General features: G+C 31.9%; 2 protein-coding genes and 2 long non-coding RNA genes across 10 annotated transcripts; 3 read left to right on the top strand and 1 right to left on the bottom strand.

Moving 5' to 3' along the window:
* Positions 1 to 385: 385 nt before the first annotated feature.
* Positions 386 to 5917, top strand: LOC105159262 (uncharacterized). Of its 4 annotated transcripts, none has more exons than XR_016066518.1 (6): positions 386 to 459; positions 920 to 986; positions 1064 to 1158; positions 1678 to 1809; positions 2383 to 3018; positions 5680 to 5917. It is a non-coding gene; the product is annotated as an uncharacterized LOC105159262 (long non-coding RNA). The 4 variants fall into 4 exon arrangements; XR_016066517.1 differs by having other exon boundaries at positions 1064 to 1809; positions 2383 to 2594; positions 2911 to 3018; XR_016066516.1 differs by having other exon boundaries at positions 1064 to 1809; positions 2383 to 2594; positions 2892 to 3018.
* Positions 5918 to 9697: 3780 nt separating this feature from the next.
* On the top strand, positions 9698 to 15278 carry LOC148787598 (uncharacterized). Of its 4 annotated transcripts, none has more exons than XR_016066522.1 (6): positions 9698 to 9771; positions 10232 to 10298; positions 10376 to 10470; positions 10990 to 11121; positions 11695 to 12330; positions 14992 to 15278. It is a non-coding gene; the product is annotated as an uncharacterized LOC148787598 (long non-coding RNA). The 4 variants fall into 4 exon arrangements; XR_016066521.1 differs by having other exon boundaries at positions 10376 to 11121; positions 11695 to 11906; positions 12223 to 12330; XR_016066520.1 differs by having other exon boundaries at positions 10376 to 11121; positions 11695 to 11906; positions 12204 to 12330.
* A 1572-nt stretch (positions 15279 to 16850) lies between these two features.
* LOC105179194 (protein mago nashi homolog) lies at positions 16851 to 19162 on the bottom strand. Its single transcript, XM_011102783.3, has 3 exons — positions 18882 to 19162; positions 18614 to 18790; positions 16851 to 17347 (listed from the first exon to the last, which is right to left on the bottom strand). The coding sequence occupies exons 1-3, from the start codon at positions 19098 to 19100 to the stop codon at positions 17288 to 17290; spliced, it is 456 nt and encodes a 151-aa protein (XP_011101085.1). The 5' UTR covers positions 19101 to 19162; the 3' UTR covers positions 16851 to 17287.
* Positions 19163 to 21871: 2709 nt separating this feature from the next.
* Positions 21872 to 25947, top strand: LOC105179195 (ras-related protein RABD2a). Its single transcript, XM_011102784.3, has 8 exons — positions 21872 to 22038; positions 22926 to 22998; positions 24001 to 24048; positions 24136 to 24183; positions 24827 to 24898; positions 24988 to 25143; positions 25225 to 25328; positions 25503 to 25947. The coding sequence occupies exons 1-8, from the start codon at positions 22025 to 22027 to the stop codon at positions 25594 to 25596; spliced, it is 609 nt and encodes a 202-aa protein (XP_011101086.1). The 5' UTR covers positions 21872 to 22024; the 3' UTR covers positions 25597 to 25947.
* Positions 25948 to 27597: the final 1650 nt, after the last annotated feature.

Here is a 27597-nt window from a genome sequence, read left to right as displayed (position 1 = left end):
TGTAATGTATCTTCCAAGGGAAAAATAGTCACTTCATATTATGCTCTTTTTTTTTTATTGATTTTTTATTATATTTTTAATTTTGGGTTATTTATTTTCTTAATGAGAAGTTCAAAACTAATATATTTCAATAATGAGTGAAATTTTATAATGATTGTAAACAAATATTATGTGATACATTATTATCACACAATAGTAATGTAGTTTTGTGATTATTATATATATATATGTATATAATCGGAGGCCCAAGTTATGTCAAACACATTTTATTACTAAGCCCCAATAATTGTTGTTATTGGACCCTAGTTTAATGGAGAGTGACCCGGCCCGGCCCAAGAAAGTACAATAGGGTGTATTTAGATATTTAACGGGCAAATTTTGTTTTACCGTTGTGAAACTCACAACACACCCTTCATCCTCCTCCAGCCCCCAGCCTCGGTTTTCTTCTTCTTCAGGTAGGTACTTCTTGTAAGTCATCAACTCAAAACAAGTGAGTTTTATTTAAGTTTCTTGATTTAGGGTTCTTGCATTGTGAAATTAAATGTATCTTGGTTCAATAAATTTGTCTGCCCGACGGAAAACTTTCTTGAAGATCACCGAATTCTTGAATTACACTGTTTTACTCTTTTTTTTTTTTTTTTCCCTGTACTTTTTTTGGCTATATATCTTCCTTGGGTGCCCTAAATGTAGGGAATTCTTGTACTCTCTTTTGTTTGGATGAAGAATGGGAAGGAGTTTCTTTTAACTGACACTGTTGGCTTCATCCAGAAGTTACCAACAACACTCATATGAACATTTCTCCTATGTCATGGTCATTCCCCGTTATTTCTGATTGTGTTTTGTTATGTTCAGTGAATTAAATCTTGGCTGTTTTATTTAATTGATGTTTCTTTCAACCAATCATTTTTCTTCTAGGTAGCTGCTTGTAGGGCAACTCTGCAAGAGACATATGAGTCATCACTTCTAGTACATGTGGTGGATATTAGGTATGATTGACCATTTGAAGAGTAGACTGCAAATCTCAACTATACAGCTCCTAATTACATTGTTCAATTTGGATCAGCCATCCAGTGGCAGAGCAACAGATTGACGCTGTGGAAAAAGTTCTACCAGAACTTGATACATCATCAATCCCCTAAATTAATTATGTGGAACAAGGTAGTGGGATTTATTTGTCATTTTTTCTTAAATATGCACAATTTTGAGGAGCGACGTTGAGGTTAGCTCAATCATTCTTATGTTCTGTTTATAGTTTTTGGTTTTCCTATCTGATAACTCGTCAACAATATCCCCGACCCAATAAGATAGTGCGAAAACTCAAGATTGCACTACACAATGATACCACCGTGGTTGAGGATAAGGCATTCAGATTAACTCCATCCACTTTATTGAGTGTGGGTTGCCTTATATATGTTTCTCTCTAATATATGAACGTGACTTATTGATACATACCCTTGGTAGTAATTGATTTCTTACACGACATTAGACTGACATTAACACAGTGTGCGAACCTAGTGTGGTTGTCACTGACTGAATATGCTTGGTTTTGTTCTTAATTCTCAACTTATTGATGGTTTAGATTTATAACAAACTTCGATTCAAAATACGAGAGGTTTGACTGGTTGCAATGGAGTGTAAGAGCATCACTTCCTGACTGGTTAATGCATATCTCTACAGGTCGCTAATGCAAAGGATCCGGAAAAGATCAAGTCTGAAGCTAAGAAAAAAAGTGGATGCCATATGCATCTCTGCTTTAACTGGTGAAGGGTTAGATGATTTCTCTGTAATGCAGTTCAGGAAGAACTAAAGGTACTTCTCCATGGCTATCTTGCATAATTACAAATTGGTTTCTGATCTTCTTTTCTCCGTCCTCTTTTATATGGGACATGTCTACCAGTAGATTGAATGTTCTTATGTGGTCCTTGACTTTTTCCTTCAACGGGATATGATGGTGTGGGTGGAAGCTCTGATTCCCTTTGATAAAGGGGAACTCCTATGCAAATTTATCTGGTATTTTCTCTCGGAGGTAATAGGAACAAGGATATGCTAGACTGATTCATAATAAGGAAGCAACTTTTTGCTTTAGAAAATTGTGAATTCGGGTTGAAGAAAGAGAAAAAGAACCTAGAATTTCGCATCATATGTTGGTCCGATTTTGTGCAATTGTAATAATGCGATATAAAGGGTATAGCGGTCGTAGGTTGTCTTCTGCCCATGCTTGAGTCAGTGTCAAATTCACCATAATTTTGACAATGCGATGATAAAGGTTGTAGCATTCTGAGGTGTACTTATTATGTCCGTGTTTGACTGAATATCCAATTTTTTCTGTTGTTGAACAAAATATAATGTCATAAACTTCAATGTTTGACAATCATTCGATAGGAATACATCAAAGGATGGAGCTTTGGTTAGAGCTCATGTTCCACTCCGCTTTGCAAGGCTTCTCACTCCAATGAGACAAACTTGAGTGTCATAGCTGTTTTCAGGGCTTCTTCCAAGTTGTTCAAAAAGGTTTGAGCTTTTGAAGAAGGCACGATTTTTGCTGGCCTTGCTGTGATTGATGCTTACAGCTACAGAGACAAGTGGCCATGAATGTATGCATTTTCTGTTCTTTTAATATGAATGTGACTGTAGCAATAATATGAATGTATGCATTTTCTGTTTTAGAAAGTTCTTTGCTGGAAGTTATATAATCTAAACGCATGCAAAAATGCAACGGAAATGATTTTCTTTTTTTTTTTTCTTTTCGGAAAAGATTATTTTCATTGATGTAAAAGGATTATATGTACACTTACAAGCTTTCCACAAAAGTTTTCTTTAGAAATGATTTTGTATCTATGTGAGAGGTTTGTCTAGTGATATCTTTTGAAGTTTTCTGAAAATTCTGTCAGTGATCCTCTGTTCTCGTAGGACTTTGGTGCCGAAACTTTTTGGCTCCACTTGTTAACATATGGAGCTATATGAGCAAGATGCTGATGTTGTCAATTACACAATCCAGAGTAAAACTACTGCTTGAAGGTAATGGAAAACCATGTATATCTTCATTTTGATTAGTGACTCTTCGTCTACTTGAGGAGCAGAAAGTAACATTATGTTTGCTGATTAATTTGCCTACTTCATCTCTTAATGCATATATGTGATCCACTGCTAGCTGACCGCCATCCTTCCACTCTCTCTTACTCTTATTTGAACTTGAGTTTAAGTATCTTAATATTCTCTTGGGACTGTGATGGAACTTCTTTATATGTGATCCGCTGAAAGCTCAGTGCCACCATCCATCTCTTACTCTTAATTTAACTCGACTTTTAGTATCTTAATATTCTCTTGGGACTGTTGAAACTTCCTAAACCAATTAATGGACCAGTAGAATATTTTCTCTCAAGTGCCATCTAGAAAGGTATCTTCTTGCATGCAGTATCTGTTTTTATGCTTCAAATTAGAGCATGCCGCAATGACATTTGTGTTGTTTTCTTTTGTGCCTTACTTCATTATTATGTATTAATGCAAAGGATAGATGTCATACGATTTATAGTCTCTTATAGAAGTGTTGTTACTGGTAATTTAGGAGGAATTCTTTTATTTGCAAGTTTTGTTGTTGATATATCATTTTTCAGTAATACTTGTAACATGCGTTTATTTGATTCTACAAGTGAAGCATGTCACTTGGTATATGTGATTCATACTTGTCCTTTACAAGAGCGAGGGCTAGAGTTTGAATTTGGTTTGCTAATTTTGTGCAAAGTAGATAACCTCATATCGATAAGGATTGTGTGGGAATCAAAAGTTTAAGTAGGATTTAAATGCTCAATTAAAACATATGTTGGCTGCTAATGTGTGTTTTTTGATGATATTTTAGAACCTAATGGTAGCCTACCTATCTTCATATTCGTCTCTTCTAGTTTCTAACGAAAAAGCAACCAATGCCCCTATTAATTCTTCGTTGTCAATTTTTCTTCCATATTTTGAAATCAAGAAGGTTGAACCATTGAGTTTTACACTTTGTATAATTCAAACCCAATTTTACTGCTCCGATTTCTTTGAAAAGCCGCGTAATCACCATTCTGGTTTGGAAAGAAAAGAATTGTGGGTTTTGGGGCTGCTCAAAATGTGAAGGATGCAAGGGTAGAGTTGAGACCTAAATTGGAGAATAAACCCTCCTCTGTTTTTGTAAATTTGTTCTTGGTTCGTTTGTTGTGTTGGGTTTTCTCTTCATGCGCTTGCCTTAAAATTTTTTGTTTTTGATACATTTGGCATTCTTGTATGGATTTACAAACTCCATGTTGGTTCATGTTATTATCCTCTTATTTTTGCAGGTGTATCATAGAAACATGTGTTGAAAAATCTATTTCATACAATCTTGAATTATTTTATTTGTGAACTTTGAAAATTAAATGCTATGCTAAAATGCGAAACGGTTGTCTAGATGCCAATTTAAAATTTGCTCTTTAAAAGGACTTGGTAAATCTTTTCTGAGTATTATATAATTTCATGAGTTGATAAATAGTTTTTGAGGAACAAAGAGTTTTGGTAACATATACAGTGTTTGAAGAACTTTTTAATTCTTATTTCTAAATAATAATACTGGAAATTAGTTTTCCTCTTTCACTTAAAGATTTGTTTTCCTTGTCAAATTCATGTTCTAAAAATCAATTTTTATCTTTTACTCAAATATTTATTTTTCTTGTCAAGTGTTTTGTAATAAACTCATGTTTTCGCGATTAGCTTGAAGTACACTTGCAAAAGACAAATTAACAAAATATTTTGATTAGCAATAGATGAATTCATTTAATTGTTTTTGAATGAATGCACGAAAAGTCACATGTTTTGGAATTTGTGAAATTTGTTATTGAATTTTATTTTCATAAAAGTGATTGAAACTGTTTTTGAAGTTTTTTGGAACATTTTTAAGAAGCATTCAGTTTACTATTTCTAGTCAAATTGCATTCAACGCCATATTTATTCATATTTTCAGAAAACTACATTATTAACTTTTCTTTTGATAAATGATTATTGTGCTGAAACTTGACAAAATGTGTTGAAAATTCTTTTAAGATATTTTTACCAGTAATTTAAAAACGAATAATGAGATTGGCATCTAGAACTGTAACGCAATTTAGTATACGACATTTTATTTTTGAAGTTCACAAATCAACTAATTTGTGATTGTGTGCTATGGAATTTCCAACCATGCTTAGATACACCTCCAAAGTTAAGACGATGAGGATATGAACAAATATGGTGTTTCTGTAAAATTTATACAAGAGTTTTAAATGTATCATAAACAAAAACTTTTAATAAAGCGACATGGGAACAAAACCTAACATAATGAAGAAATCGAGAATAAACCAAAAAAAAACGGTGGAGGGTTACTTCTCATTAAGGCCTCAACTCCAAACTGTCTTGCGCCCGTCATATTTAAAGCGGCCTTAAAATTCGTAATTCTATTGCTTCCAACTTAGAATGTTGAGAACGTGAGAGTTTCATAGAAATCAGACACTTTTGGGTTTGAATTATACAAAGGAAATTGCAATGGTTTCAACTTTACTTGATTCCTAAATATGGGAAAAGTTGATAAAGAAGATGTAAGTTGTTATTGCATGTCATTATGTTGCGTGTTTTTCACTTTAATTGTTAATTCTGTACATGTTTTCTTGTTTTTTTTTGTTTTCATTCTAACAGCTTAATGTTGGTGAAGATGATCTTGCACCAGCTTTCATGTCAACTCGGGTTCAAGTACCTCGGAGTAGGAGCCCTCTTGCACCAGCAACCATCTATGTAAATAGTCTATTGTAAATAAGAATTAAGTGTGTTCGATAGTACTTTTGCCTTCTTTGTAGTATATGGAAAATTGTTGCTCTGCCCAACAAGGTCCGGCTTATTCTTAGCCAGAGAAATAAAAGTTTTGATTCAAAACCAATTTCTAGTTGTATAATTATTACTTGATTAGCTCCCAAAGCACATCAAAATCAGCTCAACTCAACAATATAGCAAATTGGTACATCACTGAAACTCAAATTCATTGTTTTCGAAAATATTTTTGTTCTGTACTTCTACCACTACTCTGCTTACAATTGGAATATCTTTGAACTCTTCACCATACGAAAGAAACACTGCCAACCAATAGCAAATAAAAAAAAAAAAGAAAGAGAGAAATCGTTTATAGTATACAATCATCATCAACAAACTATCATCCAAAGAGGTATATCAAGAAAACTTTAAAGGTAGAGTCAATCAGCAAAGCTAGCTTTTATGTGTTCGTACACATCAATAAATTAGGCATTTTATTAGCAACTTTGGAATAGGATGAAGTCTCTAGGCTATACATAACTATAGCTCACGATTATGCCTATGATGGTGATTGTAAAATATATGCTTAAGACCTTGGTTTTAAATGTTCAAAGTTAAGAATTATTGAAATCGGATATCAATGATCTTGTGGGGACTTAACGACGTGATATATGAGTAAGGAAATTTATTCTTTTATGGATACTGTACAAATACATTTTTACAAGTAAATATATTATTATAGTTAGTCATAAAATATATTAAGTTCATGATATTATTTATGTTTCTGTTATTGAAACATTTTATTATACAATTATATTTTCAAAACAAATTGATAATAATTGCTTTATTGATAAGGAAACTATTTACTTCTATTATTTGTAATTCACTTTCTAAATTTAATTGGTACTACCAAATAAAAAATATTTTTCAAAATTAAAATTATACTTCGTATTCATGAATTATTATATTTTACTATTTTGTATTCAAGTCAATTAATATGAAAATATAAATAACAATATTAAAAAACGCAATAGTAATATAAAACTAATTAGTCAAAACTCCTTATTGTATATTGTTTTAATAAGAAATTCCATTTAGTAAATTATTGATAAGAGATTGCAGGGTTGGGCTTCGATTCGTCTGTCATTTGCAGCTAGAATTCAACTCATTAAATCAGTATTCATGTCACTATAATTTATTGTGCTATGACATTTATTTTGCCAAAAGGAGTTAATAAGGAAATAGAGAAACGGTTCAGCCAGTTCCTGTGGAATGGTGCATCAACCTTTGGATATCCGAAGGTTTTCTGGAATCAAGTGTGTCATCCGGTGGAAGAAGGAGGACAGGGAATCATGAATGTAGCAGCCCTCAATCGGACTCTTATGAGTAGACATATCTGTAGAATAGTAAGTAGATTCCGCGGTTCTATATGGGTAACATGGATTTACATCATGAGACTTCAAGGCAAATCTATATGCACAGTTGAGGCCAATTCCGGGGCATGGGGTTGGCGCAAATTGCCTAGACTTTGACGTATACTACAACCTCATATCCATTATAAGATCGGTAATGGAGAATTAATATATATATATATATATATATATATATATATGTCAGGATCCTTGGCATCTTATGGGGATTTTAAAGACTATATTTCCACACAACCCATATCACACCCACACACGGGCGGATATGCTCCTTAGAGAGGTTATTCACAATGGAGTATGGCATTGGCCATTGCTGCTCACACCCAAACACACACAGGCGGACATTATTATGTTGGACATCATTCAAAGTTTGCCTCCACTACGTGGCACACACGACTCGATCACTCTGAGGGGAGGCCCCTACACCAACAGGAGGGTGTATGACATTTTTCGTTCTTCAGGCCCAAAGGTAGGTTGGTATTCACTCCTTATGGGCCCATTCAAAATCCCCCGGAATTCGTTTGTCTTATGGCTAGCTCTACATGAACGATTCTCGACCATGAATCGTCCGTGGTTACAATATTTTAATAGAAATTGTGTTCTTTGCTCGTTGGATACGCTGGAGACTCATTAATACTTGCTATTTTCTTGCCCTTATTCAAAGCAGTGTGTTCGAATCTTACGCAGGAAGGTTCGATTTGCATGGACAAATAGAGGATGGATGATTGATGTGATGATTGCTGCGCGAAAGTGGCGAGGAAAGCATGTAGTTAACACCGCCTATCGCAACCTTTTAGCATCTCTAGTATATCCCATTTGGCAGGAGAGCAATAGGAGGAAATTTCAGCAATTGGATCGAGACCCGTCGGCATTGGCTAACATTATTTTAGACAAAAATAGATTACGTATACTTAGTGCAGAATTGCCGAATAAAATTAGTACGTTAGCCTTGTGTAGATTATAGCAAATTCCATGGCACACAACATCAGCCATACGACTGTACATTATAATTTTTTTAATGCAATTTACCTTTAACGAAAAACGATATAATTCAATAAGAGCACATTATGAAAATGTACCCCAATAAGGGTGTGGATGTTTTTTTATTATAGGAATAAACACTCAAGAGATTCTCACTATTTTATATTTAATCACAAGTTACACTTATTAGAATTCTAAAAATGATACGTCCATTATATTATAAAAAAAATTATAATAAAAAAATAATTATCTACTATTAATTTTAAAATAAAATTAATTAGTTGGAAGCCACTTAATTTAAAATTTTCAACAATACTTTTAATTTAATAAAATTGAGGATATTTATTCTATATTATATTTTTATTTTTTGAAATTTGGGTTAGTATTTATATGTTATTCATATGCTATTCATTTTAAATTTTAACGTGCCCTCTACTAATTCATTTTTTTGTTATAAATATATAAGATCTTTCCAATCAAATTAAGCGTGTCAAAATATTATTTGCCTATTTAGTTAGATACATCATTCATCTTCTAAGTAGTTTAGAGGAATTAGAAGTACTATATATATATATATATATATATATATATATATTGTTAGAGTTAAATATTATAGTTAATTCCTTATGTTTCATTTAGAATCATTTTAGTTTCTCAAATTCATTTGTTGACGTTAACATCTCTAAACTTTAATTTTGTCTCAAATTGATCATTCTGACCAAATTATAATTGGGGATAAAATGATCAGTTTAGATTTTTTTTTTCTCACTTTAGTCCCTAAATTTGTAAGTTGTCAACGTGGAGTTAGTGTCACTACAGACATGAAAAATCAGATACATAGAGTGAAGATTTGTTCCTATTTAAGAACTAAAATTGGTATTATATCTACAATATAAAAAGTTTTATTTAAATCAGTTCGTTCAAAATACACAGTTGATACGATAAATATGCTATATTTTACATGTAATAGATCACTTTTCTTAAATTGTACATCAATTACCTGACAAATATATTATATTTTTTGTGTAATTGTTTGATGTTTGATTAAATTCAATTTAAATTACAAAAAATTTACGCAGAACACTCCTCGTGATACATTATGATGGAGCTAATTTCTTGTAATGTATCTTCCAAGGGAAAAATAGTCACTTCATATTATGCTCTTTTTTTTTTATTGATTTTTTATTATATTTTTAATTTTGGGTTATTTATTTTCTTAATGAGAAGTTCAAAACTAATATATTTCAATAATGAGTGAAATTTTATAATGATTGTAAACAAATATTATGTGATACATTATTATCACACAATAGTAATGTAGTTTTGTGATTATTATATATATATATGTATATAATCGGAGGCCCAAGTTATGTCAAACACATTTTATTACTAAGCCCCAATAATTGTTGTTATTGGACCCTAGTTTAATGGAGAGTGACCCGGCCCGGCCCAAGAAAGTACAATAGGGTGTATTTAGATATTTAACGGGCAAATTTTGTTTTACCGTTGTGAAACTCACAACACACCCTTCATCCTCCTCCAGCCCCCAGCCTCGGTTTTCTTCTTCTTCAGGTAGGTACTTCTTGTAAGTCATCAACTCAAAACAAGTGAGTTTTATTTAAGTTTCTTGATTTAGGGTTCTTGCATTGTGAAATTAAATGTATCTTGGTTCAATAAATTTGTCTGCCCGACGGAAAACTTTCTTGAAGATCACCGAATTCTTGAATTACACTGTTTTACTCTTTTTTTTTTTTTTTTCCCTGTACTTTTTTTGGCTATATATCTTCCTTGGGTGCCCTAAATGTAGGGAATTCTTGTACTCTCTTTTGTTTGGATGAAGAATGGGAAGGAGTTTCTTTTAACTGACACTGTTGGCTTCATCCAGAAGTTACCAACAACACTCATATGAACATTTCTCCTATGTCATGGTCATTCCCCGTTATTTCTGATTGTGTTTTGTTATGTTCAGTGAATTAAATCTTGGCTGTTTTATTTAATTGATGTTTCTTTCAACCAATCATTTTTCTTCTAGGTAGCTGCTTGTAGGGCAACTCTGCAAGAGACATATGAGTCATCACTTCTAGTACATGTGGTGGATATTAGGTATGATTGACCATTTGAAGAGTAGACTGCAAATCTCAACTATACAGCTCCTAATTACATTGTTCAATTTGGATCAGCCATCCAGTGGCAGAGCAACAGATTGACGCTGTGGAAAAAGTTCTACCAGAACTTGATACATCATCAATCCCCTAAATTAATTATGTGGAACAAGGTAGTGGGATTTATTTGTCATTTTTTCTTAAATATGCACAATTTTGAGGAGCGACGTTGAGGTTAGCTCAATCATTCTTATGTTCTGTTTATAGTTTTTGGTTTTCCTATCTGATAACTCGTCAACAATATCCCCGACCCAATAAGATAGTGCGAAAACTCAAGATTGCACTACACAATGATACCACCGTGGTTGAGGATAAGGCATTCAGATTAACTCCATCCACTTTATTGAGTGTGGGTTGCCTTATATATGTTTCTCTCTAATATATGAACGTGACTTATTGATACATACCCTTGGTAGTAATTGATTTCTTACACGACATTAGACTGACATTAACACAGTGTGCGAACCTAGTGTGGTTGTCACTGACTGAATATGCTTGGTTTTGTTCTTAATTCTCAACTTATTGATGGTTTAGATTTATAACAAACTTCGATTCAAAATACGAGAGGTTTGACTGGTTGCAATGGAGTGTAAGAGCATCACTTCCTGACTGGTTAATGCATATCTCTACAGGTCGCTAATGCAAAGGATCCGGAAAAGATCAAGTCTGAAGCTAAGAAAAAAAGTGGATGCCATATGCATCTCTGCTTTAACTGGTGAAGGGTTAGATGATTTCTCTGTAATGCAGTTCAGGAAGAACTAAAGGTACTTCTCCATGGCTATCTTGCATAATTACAAATTGGTTTCTGATCTTCTTTTCTCCGTCCTCTTTTATATGGGACATGTCTACCAGTAGATTGAATGTTCTTATGTGGTCCTTGACTTTTTCCTTCAACGGGATATGATGGTGTGGGTGGAAGCTCTGATTCCCTTTGATAAAGGGGAACTCCTATGCAAATTTATCTGGTATTTTCTCTCGGAGGTAATAGGAACAAGGATATGCTAGACTGATTCATAATAAGGAAGCAACTTTTTGCTTTAGAAAATTGTGAATTCGGGTTGAAGAAAGAGAAAAAGAACCTAGAATTTCGCATCATATGTTGGTCCGATTTTGTGCAATTGTAATAATGCGATATAAAGGGTATAGCGGTCGTAGGTTGTCTTCTGCCCATGCTTGAGTCAGTGTCAAATTCACCATAATTTTGACAATGCGATGATAAAGGTTGTAGCATTCTGAGGTGTACTTATTATGTCCGTGTTTGACTGAATATCCAATTTTTTCTGTTGTTGAACAAAATATAATGTCATAAACTTCAATGTTTGACAATCATTCGATAGGAATACATCAAAGGATGGAGCTTTGGTTAGAGCTCATGTTCCACTCCGCTTTGCAAGGCTTCTCACTCCAATGAGACAAACTTGAGTGTCATAGCTGTTTTCAGGGCTTCTTCCAAGTTGTTCAAAAAGGTTTGAGCTTTTGAAGAAGGCACGATTTTTGCTGGCCTTGCTGTGATTGATGCTTACAGCTACAGAGACAAGTGGCCATGAATGTATGCATTTTCTGTTCTTTTAATATGAATGTGACTGTAGCAATAATATGAATGTATGCATTTTCTGTTTTAGAAAGTTCTTTGCTGGAAGTTATATAATCTAAACGCATGCAAAAATGCAACGGAAATGATTTTCTTTTTTTTTTTTCTTTTCGGAAAAGATTATTTTCATTGATGTAAAAGGATTATATGTACACTTACAAGCTTTCCACAAAAGTTTTCTTTAGAAATGATTTTGTATCTATGTGAGAGGTTTGTCTAGTGATATCTTTTGAAGTTTTCTGAAAATTCTGTCAGTGATCCTCTGTTCTCGTAGGACTTTGGTGCCGAAACTTTTTGGCTCCACTTGTTAACATATGGAGCTATATGAGCAAGATGCTGATGTTGTCAATTACACAATCCAGAGTAAAACTACTGCTTGAAGGTAATGGAAAACCATGTATATCTTCATTTTGATTAGTGACTCTTCGTCTACTTGAGGAGCAGAAAGTAACATTATGTTTGCTGATTAATTTGCCTACTTCATCTCTTAATGCATATATGTGATCCACTGCTAGCTGACCGCCATCCTTCCACTCTCTCTTACTCTTATTTGAACTTGAGTTTAAGTATCTTAATATTCTCTTGGGACTGTGATGGAACTTCTTTATATGTGATCCGCTGAAAGCTCAGTGCCACCATCCATCTCTTACTCTTAATTTAACTCGACTTTTAGTATCTTAATATTCTCTTGGGACTGTTGAAACTTCCTAAACCAATTAATGGACCAGTAGAATATTTTCTCTCAAGTGCCATCTAGAAAGGTATCTTCTTGCATGCAGTATCTGTTTTTATGCTTCAAATTAGAGCATGCCGCAATGACATTTGTGTTGTTTTCTTTTGTGCCTTACTTCATTATTATGTATTAATGCAAAGGATAGATGTCATACGATTTATAGTCTCTTATAGAAGTGTTGTTACTGGTAATTTAGGAGGAATTCTTTTATTTGCAAGTTTTGTTGTTGATATATCATTTTTCAGTAATACTTGTAACATGCGTTTATTTGATTCTACAAGTGAAGCATGTCACTTGGTATATGTGATTCATACTTGTCCTTTACAAGAGCGAGGGCTAGAGTTTGAATTTGGTTTGCTAATTTTGTGCAAAGTAGATAACCTCATATCGATAAGGATTGTGTGGGAATCAAAAGTTTAAGTAGGATTTAAATGCTCAATTAAAACATATGTTGGCTGCTAATGTGTGTTTTTTGATGATATTTTAGAACCTAATGGTAGCCTACCTATCTTCATATTCGTCTCTTCTAGTTTCTAACGAAAAAGCAACCAATGCCCCTATTAATTCTTCGTTGTCAATTTTTCTTCCATATTTTGAAATCAAGAAGGTTGAACCATTGAGTTTTACACTTTGTATAATTCAAACCCAATTTTACTGCTCCGATTTCTTTGAAAAGCCGCGTAATCACCATTCTGGTTTGGAAAGAAAAGAATTGTGGGTTTTGGGGCTGCTCAAAATGTGAAGGATGCAAGGGTAGAGTTGAGACCTAAATTGGAGAATAAACCCTCCTCTGTTTTTGTAAATTTGTTCTTGGTTCGTTTGTTGTGTTGGGTTTTCTCTTCATGCGCTTGCCTTAAAATTTTTTGTTTTTGATACATTTGGCATTCTTGTATGGATTTACAAACTCCATGTTGGTTCATGTTATTATCCTCTTATTTTTGCAGGTGTATCATAGAAACATGTGTTGAAAAATCTATTTCATACAATCTTGAATTATTTTATTTGTGAACTTTGAAAATTAAATGCTATGCTAAAATGCGAAACGGTTGTCTAGATGCCAATTTAAAATTTGCTCTTTAAAAGGACTTGGTAAATCTTTTCTGAGTATTATATAATTTCATGAGTTGATAAATAGTTTTTGAGGAACAAAGAGTTTTGGTAACATATACAGTGTTTGAAGAACTTTTTAATTCTTATTTCTAAATAATAATACTGGAAATTAGTTTTCCTCTTTCACTTAAAGATTTGTTTTCCTTGTCAAATTCATGTTCTAAAAATCAATTTTTATCTTTTACTCAAATATTTATTTTTCTTGTCAAGTGTTTTGTAATAAACTCATGTTTTCGCGATTAGCTTGAAGTACACTTGCAAAAGACAAATTAACAAAATATTTTGATTAGCAATAGATGAATTCATTTAATTGTTTTTGAATGAATGCACGAAAAGTCACATGTTTTGGAATTTGTGAAATTTGTTATTGAATTTTATTTTCATAAAAGTGATTGAAACTGTTTTTGAAGTTTTTTGGAACATTTTTAAGAAGCATTCAGTTTACTATTTCTAGTCAAATTGCATTCAACGCCATATTTATTCATATTTTCAGAAAACTACATTATTAACTTTTCTTTTGATAAATGATTATTGTGCTGAAACTTGACAAAATGTGTTGAAAATTCTTTTAAGATATTTTTACCAGTAATTTAAAAACGAATAATGAGATTGGCATCTAGAACTGTAACGCAATTTAGTATACGACATTTTATTTTTGAAGTTCACAAATCAACTAATTTGTGATTGTGTGCTATGGAATTTCCAACCATGCTTAGATACACCTCCAAAGTTAAGACGATGAGGATATGAACAAATATGGTGTTTCTGTAAAATTTATACAAGAGTTTTAAATGTATCATAAACAAAAACTTTTAATAAAGCGACATGGGAACAAAACCTAACATAATGAAGAAATCGAGAATAAACCAAAAAAAAACGGTGGAGGGTTACTTCTCATTAAGGCCTCAACTCCAAACTGTCTTGCGCCCGTCATATTTAAAGCGGCCTTAAAATTCGTAATTCTATTGCTTCCAACTTAGAATGTTGAGAACGTGAGAGTTTCATAGAAATCAGACACTTTTGGGTTTGAATTATACAAAGGAAATTGCAATGGTTTCAACTTTACTTGATTCCTAAATATGGGAAAAGTTGATAAAGAAGATGTAAGTTGTTATTGCATGTCATTATGTTGCGTGTTTTTCACTTTAATTGTTAATTCTGTACATGTTTTCTTGTTTTTTTTTTTTTTCATTCTAACAGCTTAATGTTGGTGAAGATGATCTTGCACCAGCTTTCATGTCAACTCGGGTTCAAGTACCTCGGAGTAGGAGCCCTCTTGCACCAGCAACCATCTATGTAAATAGTCTATTGTAAATAAGAATTAAGTGTGTTCGATAGTACTTTTGCCTTCTTTGTAGTATATGGAATTGCCGAATAAAATTAGTACGTTAGCCTTGTGTAGATTATAGCAAATTCCATGGCACACAACATCAGCCATACGACTGTACATTATAATTTTTTTAATGCAATTTACCTTTAACGAAAAACGATATAATTCAATAAGAGCACATTATGAAAATGTACCCCAATAAGGGTGTGGATGTTTTTTTATTATAGGAATAAACACTCAAGAGATTCTCACTATTTTATATTTAATCACAAGTTACACTTATTAGAATTCTAAAAATGATACGTCCATTATATTATAAAAAAAAATTATAATAAAAAAAATTTATCTAATATTAATTTTAAAATAAAATTAATTAGTTGGAAGCCACTTAATTTAAAATTTTCAACAATACTTTTAAGTTAATAAAATTGAGGATATTTATTCCATATTATATTTTTATTTTTTGAAGTTTGGGTTAGTATTTATATGTTATTCATATGCCATTCATTTTAAATTTTAACGTGCCCTCTAGTAATTCATTTTTTTGTTATAAATATATAAGATCTTTCCAATCAAATTAAGCGTGTTAAAATATTATTTGCCTATTCAGTTAGATACATCATTCATCTTCTAAGTAGTTTAGCGGAATTATAAGTACTATATATATATATATATATATATATTGTTAGAGTTAAATATTATAGTTAATTACTTTTATTTCATTTAGAATCATTTTAGTTTTATCAAGTTCATTTCTTGACGTTAACATCTCTAAACTTTAATTTTGTCTCAAATTGATCATTCTGACCAAATTATAATTGGGGGTAAAATGCTCAGTTTAGATTTTTTTTTTCTCACTTTAGTCCCTAAATTTGTAAGTTGTCAACGTGGAGTTAGTGTCACTACAGACATGGAAAATCAGATACATAGAGTGAAGATTTGTTCCTATTTAAGAACTAAAATTGGTATATATCTACAATATAAAAAGTTTTATTTAAATCAGGTTCGTTCAAAATACACAGTTGATACGATAAATATGCTATATTTTACATGTAATAGATCACTTTTCTTAAATTGTACATCAATTACCTGACAAATATATTATATTTTTTATGTAATTGTTTGATATTTGATTAAATTCAATTTAAATTAAAAAAAATGTACGCAGAACACTCCTCGTGATACATTATGATGGAGCTAATTTCTTGTAATGTATCTTCCAAGGGAAAAATAGTCACTTCATATTATGCTCTTTTTTTTTTATTGATTTTTTATTATATTTATAATTTTGGGTTATTTATCTTATCCGTGGTTACAACATTTTAATAGAAATTGTGTTCTTTGCTCGTTGGATACGCTGGAGACTCACTAATACTTGCTATTTTCTTGCCCTTATTCAAAGCAGTGTGTTCCAATCTTACGCAGGAAGGTTTGATTTGCATGGACAAACAGAGGATGGATGATTGATGTGATGATTGCTGGGCGAAAGTGGCGAGGAAAGCATGTAGTTAACACCGCCTATCGCAACCTACTCATCACCAACAATTTACTTGATGCTTTGATAGCTAACATATTAGTATTCGAGCTTTTACGGGATTTAATCAAATTGAGCAGAAGTCGAACTATATAATAACTTGATTTATTTATATCAAATACAAGAAAAATATGTATCCAAATTTAAACTATTACATGTAATAAACTAAAACTAGAAGGAACTTTATGCAATAGATTTAAAATGAAATATCAAATGACTTCATTCGTTTTAGCAATATTTACTTCAAGAACAATAGGGACGATAAATTTGAAACAAGGCAATCAATAACAACGGCATGTCCGTGATGCTAAAAGCATGCAAGTTTTTCAGCTTGGAATACATGAAAACAAGTCAATTAACTCCAAGAAAATTACTGTAATCGACATTGGCACTGGGCTGACAGACTTGACACATTGAATGCCAAACCTATGCGTCCTTTTCAGAAACAGAGATAAGTATTTGTGAAGTATAGTTCCAGTGGTCGATTCAGAATATAACAGCAGTCAAATCAGCTTTCTCACAACCTCCTCAAACCAAATCACAAACAATTCAAGAACTGGAAAATGATGTCCAAAAGAGAAGGTAAAAGTTCAGATCACAGCATTAATAACTCTGTAGCACCATTACCCTCCTCATATGGGTTTGATCTTGAAGTGTAGTGAGATTAAAGAGAATACCAAACATTTCAGATCCTGCAAAAATGGAAGACCATAAACATCATTTATTGATCCCAAATTAAGTGAACACTATAACCTCATCTGATGAACAAGTCATTATTACTTGAAGGCAATGAAGTTGTTATAGTGCTGCTTCAGGGAAGAACAGGAAAAAGATGATAAGAAAATGACAAACTAAAATCATATTACAGATAACCAACTGCAATCACATATAGAATGCTGCACAAATTCTCATCCAATAATTCGTCCAACATCAAGATACTCATGCATAAAAAATGCATGTTCAATTGAGTTAGTTATGCATAATTGATCACTTGGGCAGGATTGCCTTGTTCTTCTTACATCATCTCATGATTTGTAAAGGTTATGAACAGCTTCCTATAGTATACAGAGTTATCTACTGGTTTCAAGAGAACAGTTTTGTTGGTGGGTGGGGGGAGGGTCAATACCTCTCAGGGCCGTTCCTTTGTGTTGGCTCTGAACCCAGGATTAACATCGTAAATTTCTAAGCTATGATAAAGTTAACAATGATCCAGTTGTTTCCATCAGGGTTAAACACCAATCAATAGGTGTTTCCTTATCAGGCCCTGACGAGATTAAGGTCTTAGTTTTCAAGTGCAACGAGTGACTGATTTTAACACTTGATAGCTGTAGGGTCACTCATAAACTTTGAATCAAACACCTTGATGCCAAAAAAATGGAGCACGTGATCCAGACACCTAAAAGGGGTAGTTCTCTACACAATCAAATTTGCTGTTTATAATTGATCATTATGATTGTCTTGAACATCTAACCAAATAAAGTCCATGCCCCATCATCCCCATATCTCTAGTAGATACATATCATTACTAGGCACATAGCACATTGCAGAAGTTAGAAAAAATAGCAAAAGAACAAAGCTTTAGCTCTAGCTCTTCTTAATAGGCAAAGATCTTTGCTAACAATTTCCCTTTGTTTTTGTTATACAACCATATAAATCCATACCTCGCCTTTCTAGGAAATGACTCGAGCAATTGAAGACCGAAGTGATTCTCAGATTGTTTACATGAATGAGCAAACACATAAAACCAAGCTTTAAAGCTCCTTTTCTTCCTTTTTGCTTAAAGTCTGATATTCCCACCTGAATAAATTCCTAAATACCGAACAACCCCCACCATATTCAAGCTAAACCCAGTAACTTAAAACATGCACAGAATCCACTTTTGGTATCATGTCAACCGACCTTGATATAATTCCTGAATAAAACAACTGTATTAGCTTCGAATGAGAAAAAATTTATACCTGAACCAGATAGTAAAAAATGCGCAAGCCCTCAGGATCTTTACTCGTCTGAACATCCATAAGCGAACCAATCTTCGAAGTCGTAAAAGAAATATGCTCATTCCCCATAACAATCTCCAGCTCCTGCCTCCCAACACGATCTGGCTCCGGCCAATTGATATCATCTTCCTTCGTTATCTGGACCACCAAAAAAAAAAATATTTTCACCATTCGAAACCCTAATCATGAAAACGACGGTCAAGGAAGGAAAAGCCGGATGAGGTGTTACTTCTGAATCAGCGACGATACGGCGGCACTCCTTGAGTACGGCAGGGGTGAGGAAGATCTCTTTGCGAATCATAGTGTCGTTCTTGTAGTTGGAATTGTTGGCATATCGGAGCTTGCCGTCGGGTCGGAACTCAAATTCCAAGAATTCATGGCCGAATTTGCCTTTGTGACCGACGTAGTATCGCAGGTAGAAGTCGCCGTCGTACCCTCCGTCTGCCATTGGCGGTGTTTATTGAGACGCAGGGCTAAACCGTTGCCTACTTCTAATGTCTCATATTTATCTTTTTTCCCCCATTTTAGCTTTAGTTCCACCGACCTAAGGGCGTGTTTGGCTTCATTTTGGATGGTTAATTATATAAAGTGATAGTTACATTCAATAGCTCTTAAGTTTGGTGTAATTATATATATATATATATATATAGTTAGAAAAATTACATTTAGTAATCTGAGACTTTTCGTCTAACAAATAGGTCACTCCTCTAATTAATATTGATTGAATTTGTTGATTTTAACAAAAAAACTTAATGAAATTATATTTATCATTGTTTGACTTATTCCAAACTTATTGTAAATTAATATAAAATTTCTTATGACCAAACTACTTTTATAACAGTGAAAATACACCTCCCATCATGCATTAATGTGTAAAGATATACAAAGGTAATTTGGCCATAAAAATATTTATTTGATCTACAATAAAAATCAATAATAAATCAAGCGGGGTAAATACGAGTTTTATTTTGTTAATATCAACAAAATCAATAGATTTTGACTAACGGATATATCTATTTGTTAGACGACAGCAAACTTTAAAAGTAATAAAAATAATCTCTTAAATTATAAAAGATTTACATATAACTACACCAAATCTAAAAAAACGAGAATTTAGTTATCCCTTATATAAACTCAATTCTAAAATAGTTAATTGTTATAGTAATTGAAGTTTTAAAGAATAATTAAAATAATTGACCTTATAAAATTATTGTTGATCACAGCTCCACGTTTCTTTTTTTTTTTTATTTTTCTTTTTCTAGAGGAAAGAATTTTGCAAATATTTTGTAATCTGAATTTGATATAGTTGTGATGTTCGGCTTGGTTGAATTTGGATAAGTGTTGAAAATATGATAAAACAAACAAACATTATCACTACGTTTGGTTTCATTTTTAATTTATTTTGGTGTGTTTTGTGGAGATAGATAGATAAAAATAAATAAGTATGTGTTATAAATAGTGTGTATGTTTTGATTTGTTTTGGAGATAATATAAAATAAGTATGGTATGTTTGATGTTGTTTAGTAGGAATCAAAAACTATTCTTCATTGTAAAATCATGTCTCTTTATATATATTTATATATATGTATGAGTATGTATATAATTTTTTTAATTATAGAGCCTATAATTAGTGTAGACTTATTTTGACAAAAAATAAATGAGACACTGTTTCAAAACATCACAAAAAACTTTCAAAATAAATCAAGACAAACATTTACCATGTTGAGATGGGCCAAAAATAAAACCAAACATTGTATAAGTTTGTTGGGGATCTTTAACTTTGAAAGTTGAGGTTCGTCTGGTTTGATGTGAGGAGAGAGAAGGTGAAATTGGATGACAAATAATAATAATATTTTTTAATTATTTAGTATGATTGTGAGTAAATTATAAGTATTTTTTGTTCTATGATATAAAGAAAATAATTGAGAAGAGGATACTTATTTTTTAAATTATATTTATTAATTATTTCTCTTTATTTTATATTATAAAATAAATTAATCAATGTTATATTAGAATAATTTAAGTTATTAAAAAATATAAATAATAAAAGATTCATGAAACAATAAAAAATATTTTTTTATGATTATCTTTTTCCAATTATTATATACGGATGTTGTCGGAAATAAAATAAAAATAAATAAATGAAGAAAAATATGTATGGATGGAATAAATAAAATTAAAATATTTGTATATATATATATTTATTGTAATTTTACTTTTTCATTAAAGTTTAGATATAAACAAACTTCGACTTGGAAGGGAATTCATATACATTCAATTTAACTTGATCTCCATCTATTCTCATCAACTAAGCACCAAACATTTTATCTATATCTCTTTTACTTTTTAACTTTTTTTATACTCTAATTTTTTATTCTAATTAAATAAATTATAAAATTAAATATCTGTATTTATACGAATGTTACGCGTCAAAATCAAACCATCAAGTATTAAATAATTAATGATGGTGAATTCGGATCACAATAATACTTAAATTTAGTTATATTTAGGTATTTAAAAATTTGCCAAGGTATTTTTATTATTTAAATATATTTTTATTAAAACCAAGTCGCATTATTTTAGCAGACAATATATAAATTATTATAATTTAGGTTGTAAAATGCATTGAATTATTATGATTAATAAAAAATAAATTTGATAAAATTAAAAGGTAGTTATTAACATCAAATATTAAATATGCGTTTTTTAATTGTAGATAGTATACACTTTCAATAAAGATTTATAAAAAGTATTAATATACAAAATAAAATTATTTAATAGGTACAATTAAATACCTTTGTTATTTAATATTCTAAAAATAAATATTTTATCTAATACCTAAATAAATAAATATTTAGATTTAACTCACGATATTGATTAATTGAAATAAGATGACAATATTTACAATGATTTCTTAGCCCATTGGTTAAGGTTAAAATTGGATTTGAGTATTACCAGACATGTCAGTTTTTATTTTATAGTAATTTATTTATAATTATTAATCATATCGATATATTGATTGAGTTGAAGTATTTGCTCAGTATGTTAAGATGAGTTATTATAATTTATTTATTATAATTAATTAAAACAATATTATAAGAATATTAAAAATTGTTTATGGGGTGGGCATGTAATTAAAGTAAATCACTTTCTCACAACTCTTCCCCACTCCTACGGTGTCGGCCTTCTACGCGTATATTTATACGGAAGATCCTATCTGGCTCTCATTTCTAATTCTTTTTCATTAATCACAATCGCTCTCTCCGTCAACACGGTCAACTCCTCCGACCCCGTTTCCGTGTCGCGAACGATCTCCGTCCGTCGGGAGGAGGGTATTCCGGCTTCCCCACCGTTGAATCATCGCATCCAATCATGACTCCCGAATAGTAAATCTCTTATATCCCTACATCTGAAAGAAATGAAAGCAAAAGTAAAATTGTTCGAGGGTTTTTTTCAGAATTGAATTCTGTTTATGTGATACCTTTGAATTTGATAGATCCACGTCAGCGATGGTTGGGACGCTGCGAATCCTGTTTATCCCCCCTTGATACAATGTTGTTAGATCCGCGAATTTGATATATTGTTTGATCGCAAATCTGTATTTCTTTCTTTTTTTTTTTCCAGAATTAATAATTTGTTGAAATTGTTGGCTGTGTCCGTTTGTTAGTGTATATGTCTTTTGACACAAAGTCTATCAAGTGTTATTTGAATGATCAAAGTGTATTCTTAGTTTTTTCTTTTCAACTTTGGGGATCTATGTGATCCTGAAGTTAAACTAGGTTTAGGTTGATTTCTGATACCCTAGTTTTAGTTACTCGTCATACTCCTTATGGGGTCAAGTCGGTATTTTTGGTTCTTCTATTTAATTGATTACGTCTGTCATTCACTCTTATGTGCTTGTAGAAAAATTGGGTAGATCAGTGTATTGTGTTCTGCATGGGGAGTTGCAGATACATAATTTGGTTTAGGTAGGACTTGCTGCTGATGAAATTAATATTTGATAAATTACAGCATATGCTGGTTAATCATAGCTTCTCTCGTTTCTGCTAGAAGCAACCATAAATCTATTTGCTATCATGGGCTACAGTATTATATTCAGCACATACTCAGCTATCAAACTAATAACTGGAGAAGTATCTTTTTATCTGAAGTGGTGCATACTGTTAGAAAGACTTTTATATTTGGCAACAGCTGGAATTACATTACTATGTACTTTTTGGCATCTGGAAAGATATTATGTAACTCATTTGGCATTTGATGTTGTGTCTTACAGTGACTACTTGTTCAAACTTCTTTTAATTGGAGATTCAGGTGTTGGCAAGTCATGTATTCTGCTGAGATTTGCTGTAAGCCACTACATTTTGCTTGATTGTGGTTGTTGTAATAATTTTTTCAATGCATATAGGATTAGGATGGTTCCTTCTATTTTTCATGTAAGCACTCATAAAGGGGAAAGAATGGTAAAGATGTTACAGGAGAGTGTCCAAATTTAAGCAATAAGGCCGAATGTGATAGTAGCAATATGCCAAAAGTTAGGTATATACTAAAAAATAGCAGCATGCATTCAAGCAAGGCTAAAAGATTGGTAAAGGGCAATGTTCACAGAATGTTGTGGCTACTCTTGCGTTGACTTCATAACTACGTTTCCTGAAGAGGATTGTTCTTATTTTTCGATCATGTTTTTTATCATGTACTAAACATAGATGTAATAATAGCATATCATGTGAAGTACCTCTGAGATTCATTTTCCATGAACCAGGGATGGTATTGTAACTTGTTTATATTAAGTAGAGTGAGAACGAGCGCTTCTTTGCCAATTGGATATATGATTTTCTCCTACGAGCTTCCTGATTGGACAAGTTGGGGGACAACTTGATATCATTACGATAGTGTGAATGCTTTTATACAGTGCTCAATTTGGGAATTAGTGCTCTTCATTTAATTGTTACAGCTTTGAAGGTGTATACATCGACAGCTGTACTTTTTGCTTTTTTTTGACTAAGCTGACAATGCAGTATGTTGCAGTTGGTTAATTCCTACATTTCTTTGTAAGTTGAAATTGTGGACAAGCATTGGAAGCTTTACCTTTTTTGCATTTGATTAATATCAATTAAGAACCATCCGTCCAAATAGCACAGTGAGAAAGTAATACTAAGACTTCTGTTAGTTTGGCCAACACATTGTCAATAAATTTTCCTAGTTGTTTATAGATTAATGCAACTATTTTAATTTAGAAGTCATTACAAGAAGTGTTCAGCTTTCGGCGGATTCACCATGTTCTCCATAAAGTGTTGAGAGTTTTTGGTGAAATTGGAACTTACTTGCTTTTATTATCCTTTCTGGTACAGGACGATTCATACCTCGAAAGTTACATCAGCACAATTGGTGTTGACTTTGTAAGGCTTAAGTTATTGTCTTGTAAGTATTACCTGACATAAGTATAATCATAACTCTGAGTTCTGGCTATGTTTCTACTTCTACAGAAAATTCGAACTGTAGAGCAAGATGGGAAGACTATTAAACTTCAGATTGTAAGTACTTTGTTGATTGTGCAATTCTCCTATTTCAACTTTTAAAATATGCTGTTACCTCTGGATCTTTTTCTTGTTTCTCGTGATTAGAGAATTTGGCACTGGGTCTTTTATCACTGTTGATGGAGATTAAAATTTGACATCCATTCATGTCAATGTTTTTAGAAATGGGATAAGTTTCTCATTTCGTCATTGATATAACATTTGAATATGTTAATTTTGAGAATCTTTATCTTGCAATGTGCAGTGAGAAGTCTTCTGGAATAGTGATAATATTATTCAATTTTATGTCCTTGTGTCTTGTGTTATTTCCAAGTAAGATTACTTTGAATTATTTAACTGCTTCTATAATGAATAGTGATTGTATACAGTTGTCACTAATTTTTTCACTCTCCAACTAGCAGTAAAATTTTGCTAGCCTGCCAGAGTTTAATTCACTATGCCTTTTCAAGAAATGGTTCTTTTATTGTGCTTCTATGTATTAACATTTATTTGCTGTGATTTTGTCTTCTCATCTCATACTTCTGAATGATATGGATACTTGATTGCAGTTTAATTCCTGCAAATTTTTCCCTTGTGGTGGACATGGACTTTTGTGGAGCGCAGTTTGTTCACATTTAGTTTTACCTTTTTTTCCTTGCAGTGGGATACTGCTGGGCAAGAACGATTCAGAACTATAACTAGTAGCTACTACCGTGGGGCTCATGGCATTATAGTAAGTTTGTTTCTTGTAGTTTTACCTCCAATATGCAATTTAATTTGTGTTTTGAAATATATCCTCGACTTGGTTTCAATTTCTGGCAGATAGTATATGACATAACCGACCAAGAGAGCTTTAACAATGTGAAGCAATGGTTGAGTGAAATTGATCGATATGCTAGTGAAAGTGTAAACAAGCTTCTGGTTGGAAACAAGTCTGACCTTGCGGATAAAAGAGCTGTGCCGTATGAATCAGCAAAGGTAGAATTTTGTATTATATTACATATGTATTATTCTTTGAGTGAAACTGTAGCTAAAATACATTGGTTGCTGTTATAAAAGGCATTCGCTGATGAAATTGGCATTCCATTCATGGAGACAAGTGCAAAAAATGCCACTAATGTCGAACAGGCTTTCATGGCTATGGCTGCTGACATTAAGAACAGGTTTGCTTCTGTTTTTGCTTGTTCCCTTTTTTCCGGTGTAAATTCTTTTTTTCATTTTGATTGCAAGTTTCATTACTTTTCCTAGTCATAACCTTTTTTTTGTATCTGTGCTGACCTGTACTGGGTCCTCTTTGCTAAACATTTTTTTAACTTCTTTTTTCTCATAAACTGCAGGATGGCAAGTCAGCCTGCATTGAACAACGCAAGGCCACCTAGTGTGCAGATCCGTGGTCAACCTGTTGCCCAGAAGAGTGGCTGCTGCTCTTAGTGGTGTCAATGGGTCCTTCGAGATGCTATACTTCCCACTCTCCGTGTTGGGCAAGTAGACTGACCACGACAATGACGAAGCTTTTCTGTTCTGCTCCTTATATTAGTTCGATTCTTTGAATTATGTGTTATTCCTAAATGTCCTGTACAAATCACAGAAGGATTGCTTACTTTAAATAGTATTGTTTTTGTTATGCTTTTCTTTCCCTTAGTTATGTCGACTGGTAGTGATGCCATATTGGGTTAAACCAGCTTTTCAGAAAGATGTGGCCCGTTAGGAAAATTATGTAATATGGTGTCTTTTTTTGCATTATATATATATATATATCTGGAATTGGATAATCTTCAAATATATTGCTTACTTGCGATGGATTGGATGTATTGTTTTAATGAACGTTATGTGATCATGATGTTGTTCATTAATGAGGATTTGGCAACTGAATGGAAAATATGAGGCAGAGAAGTCATTTGTCCTAGTTGCCTAGGCATTGAACATCATACTCTGTAAGGTTTATTGTGCGTGAGAATCAGCCACTTGAATATAAGAGTTTGTGCACATGGGAAATGTGTGAATATCACAAAATTGAATGGAAAAGTGCCCGAAGTCTACAACCTATATCTCGAGTATGGGGGTTACTAAAGCATTTTTTTGTTTATTGTTTTTTTTGGAGCCCAATTAATTTAAGGTTATCTTGTGAAGGAGTTACTCTTGATGGTATATTTGATGCAGAGTCTTGATGTATCTCTTGAGATTACAAGTGCCATCTTTCATGAATCTTTGAAGTCACTGAATTTTATGAGAGACTTGATTTGAGCTCTATTAAGAAAATATCTAATTGCCTGAATTTGGCTCGTGTTTGATATAAATCATTAACTAAATCAAAATTCTGTATGCATTTTTCAAGTTTAATAATAATTCAAGTGGAAAAATGATGTATTTAATTCAACTCAAATTATTTACGCTCCATGTGAGACTAATATAATACATAAATTAATTTTAATTTTAGTAAAGTTTAGTTATAAACAAAAATAAAGGATAAATAAATTTTTTTCTTTTAATAATTTTACTAAGAGATAATTTATATATTAATTAAATAATTTAATATTTTAGTTATTAAAAGGTGCAATTTTAAATAAAGATTTAATAAAAAAAAGTTAATATTATAATTTATATTTAAATTAAAAATTAGTATAAATAATAATAAAAATATATGGGGTCATATTACTTATCTTCATAAATATTACTTTGACACTTTTTTTACCTTTTGATAATTACAAAAATCCCCCTGAGTGCATTTTTATTTTTGAAAAATTATTTTAAATGTGACCTAGTCAACAGGGGCATCTTAGGTTTTAAATGTTGCCAATGGATGATTTGTGCAATAGATGAGGAATGTAAATGTAACTATTCCTATATTTAACTATTGAGCATTAAAATGAATATATCATATTATTAATAATCAATGATATTTTTGTCCATTTTTATTAATTAATTATCGCAGAGATACGGGATTAATTGAAGGTATTTAGCTTATGGAGGTAATTGACGATGGTGGTATACTTTATTGTGTAAAATGTATTTGACCCTAAAGTTAATCTTATATTGATTAATGACTAGTTTGAATTAATTGACTTCTCTTTTTTGAGCATAGTCGAATATAAACTTATAAAATCTTAAATTTCAATAGAATAAAATATCTGATTCCGTCCCCCAATATTAATTGCAGAAACAAAATGTAATGTGATGTATATATGTATTTAAATCTTATATAACCATCCCTTAATATGTTCCCCAATTGAACACATTGCATTTATTTTAACTATAAATAATAATAAAAAATCATCATAAAAAATGCTAAAAGCTGACTAATAAAATAATTTTATGAAGTCGATGCCTAGTTTAATTGACGAAATTGAGGAGTTCGAATCCTTTTAACGTGTGTTATATTATTATACGTTAATAATATATATTGATTGTATATACACTATAATTATCTGATAT

Source organism: Sesamum indicum, linkage group LG7, assembly GCF_026168435.1.
Source record: "Sesamum indicum cultivar Baizhima isolate 11 linkage group LG7, ASM2616843v1, whole genome shotgun sequence".
Taxonomy (NCBI): domain Eukaryota; kingdom Viridiplantae; phylum Streptophyta; class Magnoliopsida; order Lamiales; family Pedaliaceae; genus Sesamum; species Sesamum indicum.
This window is presented reverse-complemented; position numbering and strand designations above follow the sequence as displayed.

What these genes read in the sequence shown, in the direction of transcription:
- LOC105179194 (XM_011102783.3), bottom strand. Translation starts at nt 19,100, where the DNA reads ATGGCAGACGGAGGGTACGACGGCGACTTCTACCTGCGATACTACGTC. An exon ending in GTATCGTCGCTGATTCAGAA is followed by an intron (nt 18,791 to 18,881) that starts GTAACACCTCAT and finishes TTGGTGGTCCAG; the next exon opens with ATAACGAAGGAAGATGATAT. An exon ending in TTTTTTACTATCTGGTTCAG is followed by an intron (nt 17,348 to 18,613) that starts GTATAAATTTTT and finishes CCATTTTTGCAG; the next exon opens with GATCTGAAATGTTTGGTATT.
- LOC105179195 (XM_011102784.3), top strand. An exon ending in GTATTCTGCTGAGATTTGCT is followed by an intron (nt 22,999 to 24,000) that starts GTAAGCCACTAC and finishes TTTCTGGTACAG; the next exon opens with GACGATTCATACCTCGAAAG. An exon ending in GCTGCTGACATTAAGAACAG is followed by an intron (nt 25,329 to 25,502) that starts GTTTGCTTCTGT and finishes CATAAACTGCAG; the next exon opens with GATGGCAAGTCAGCCTGCAT.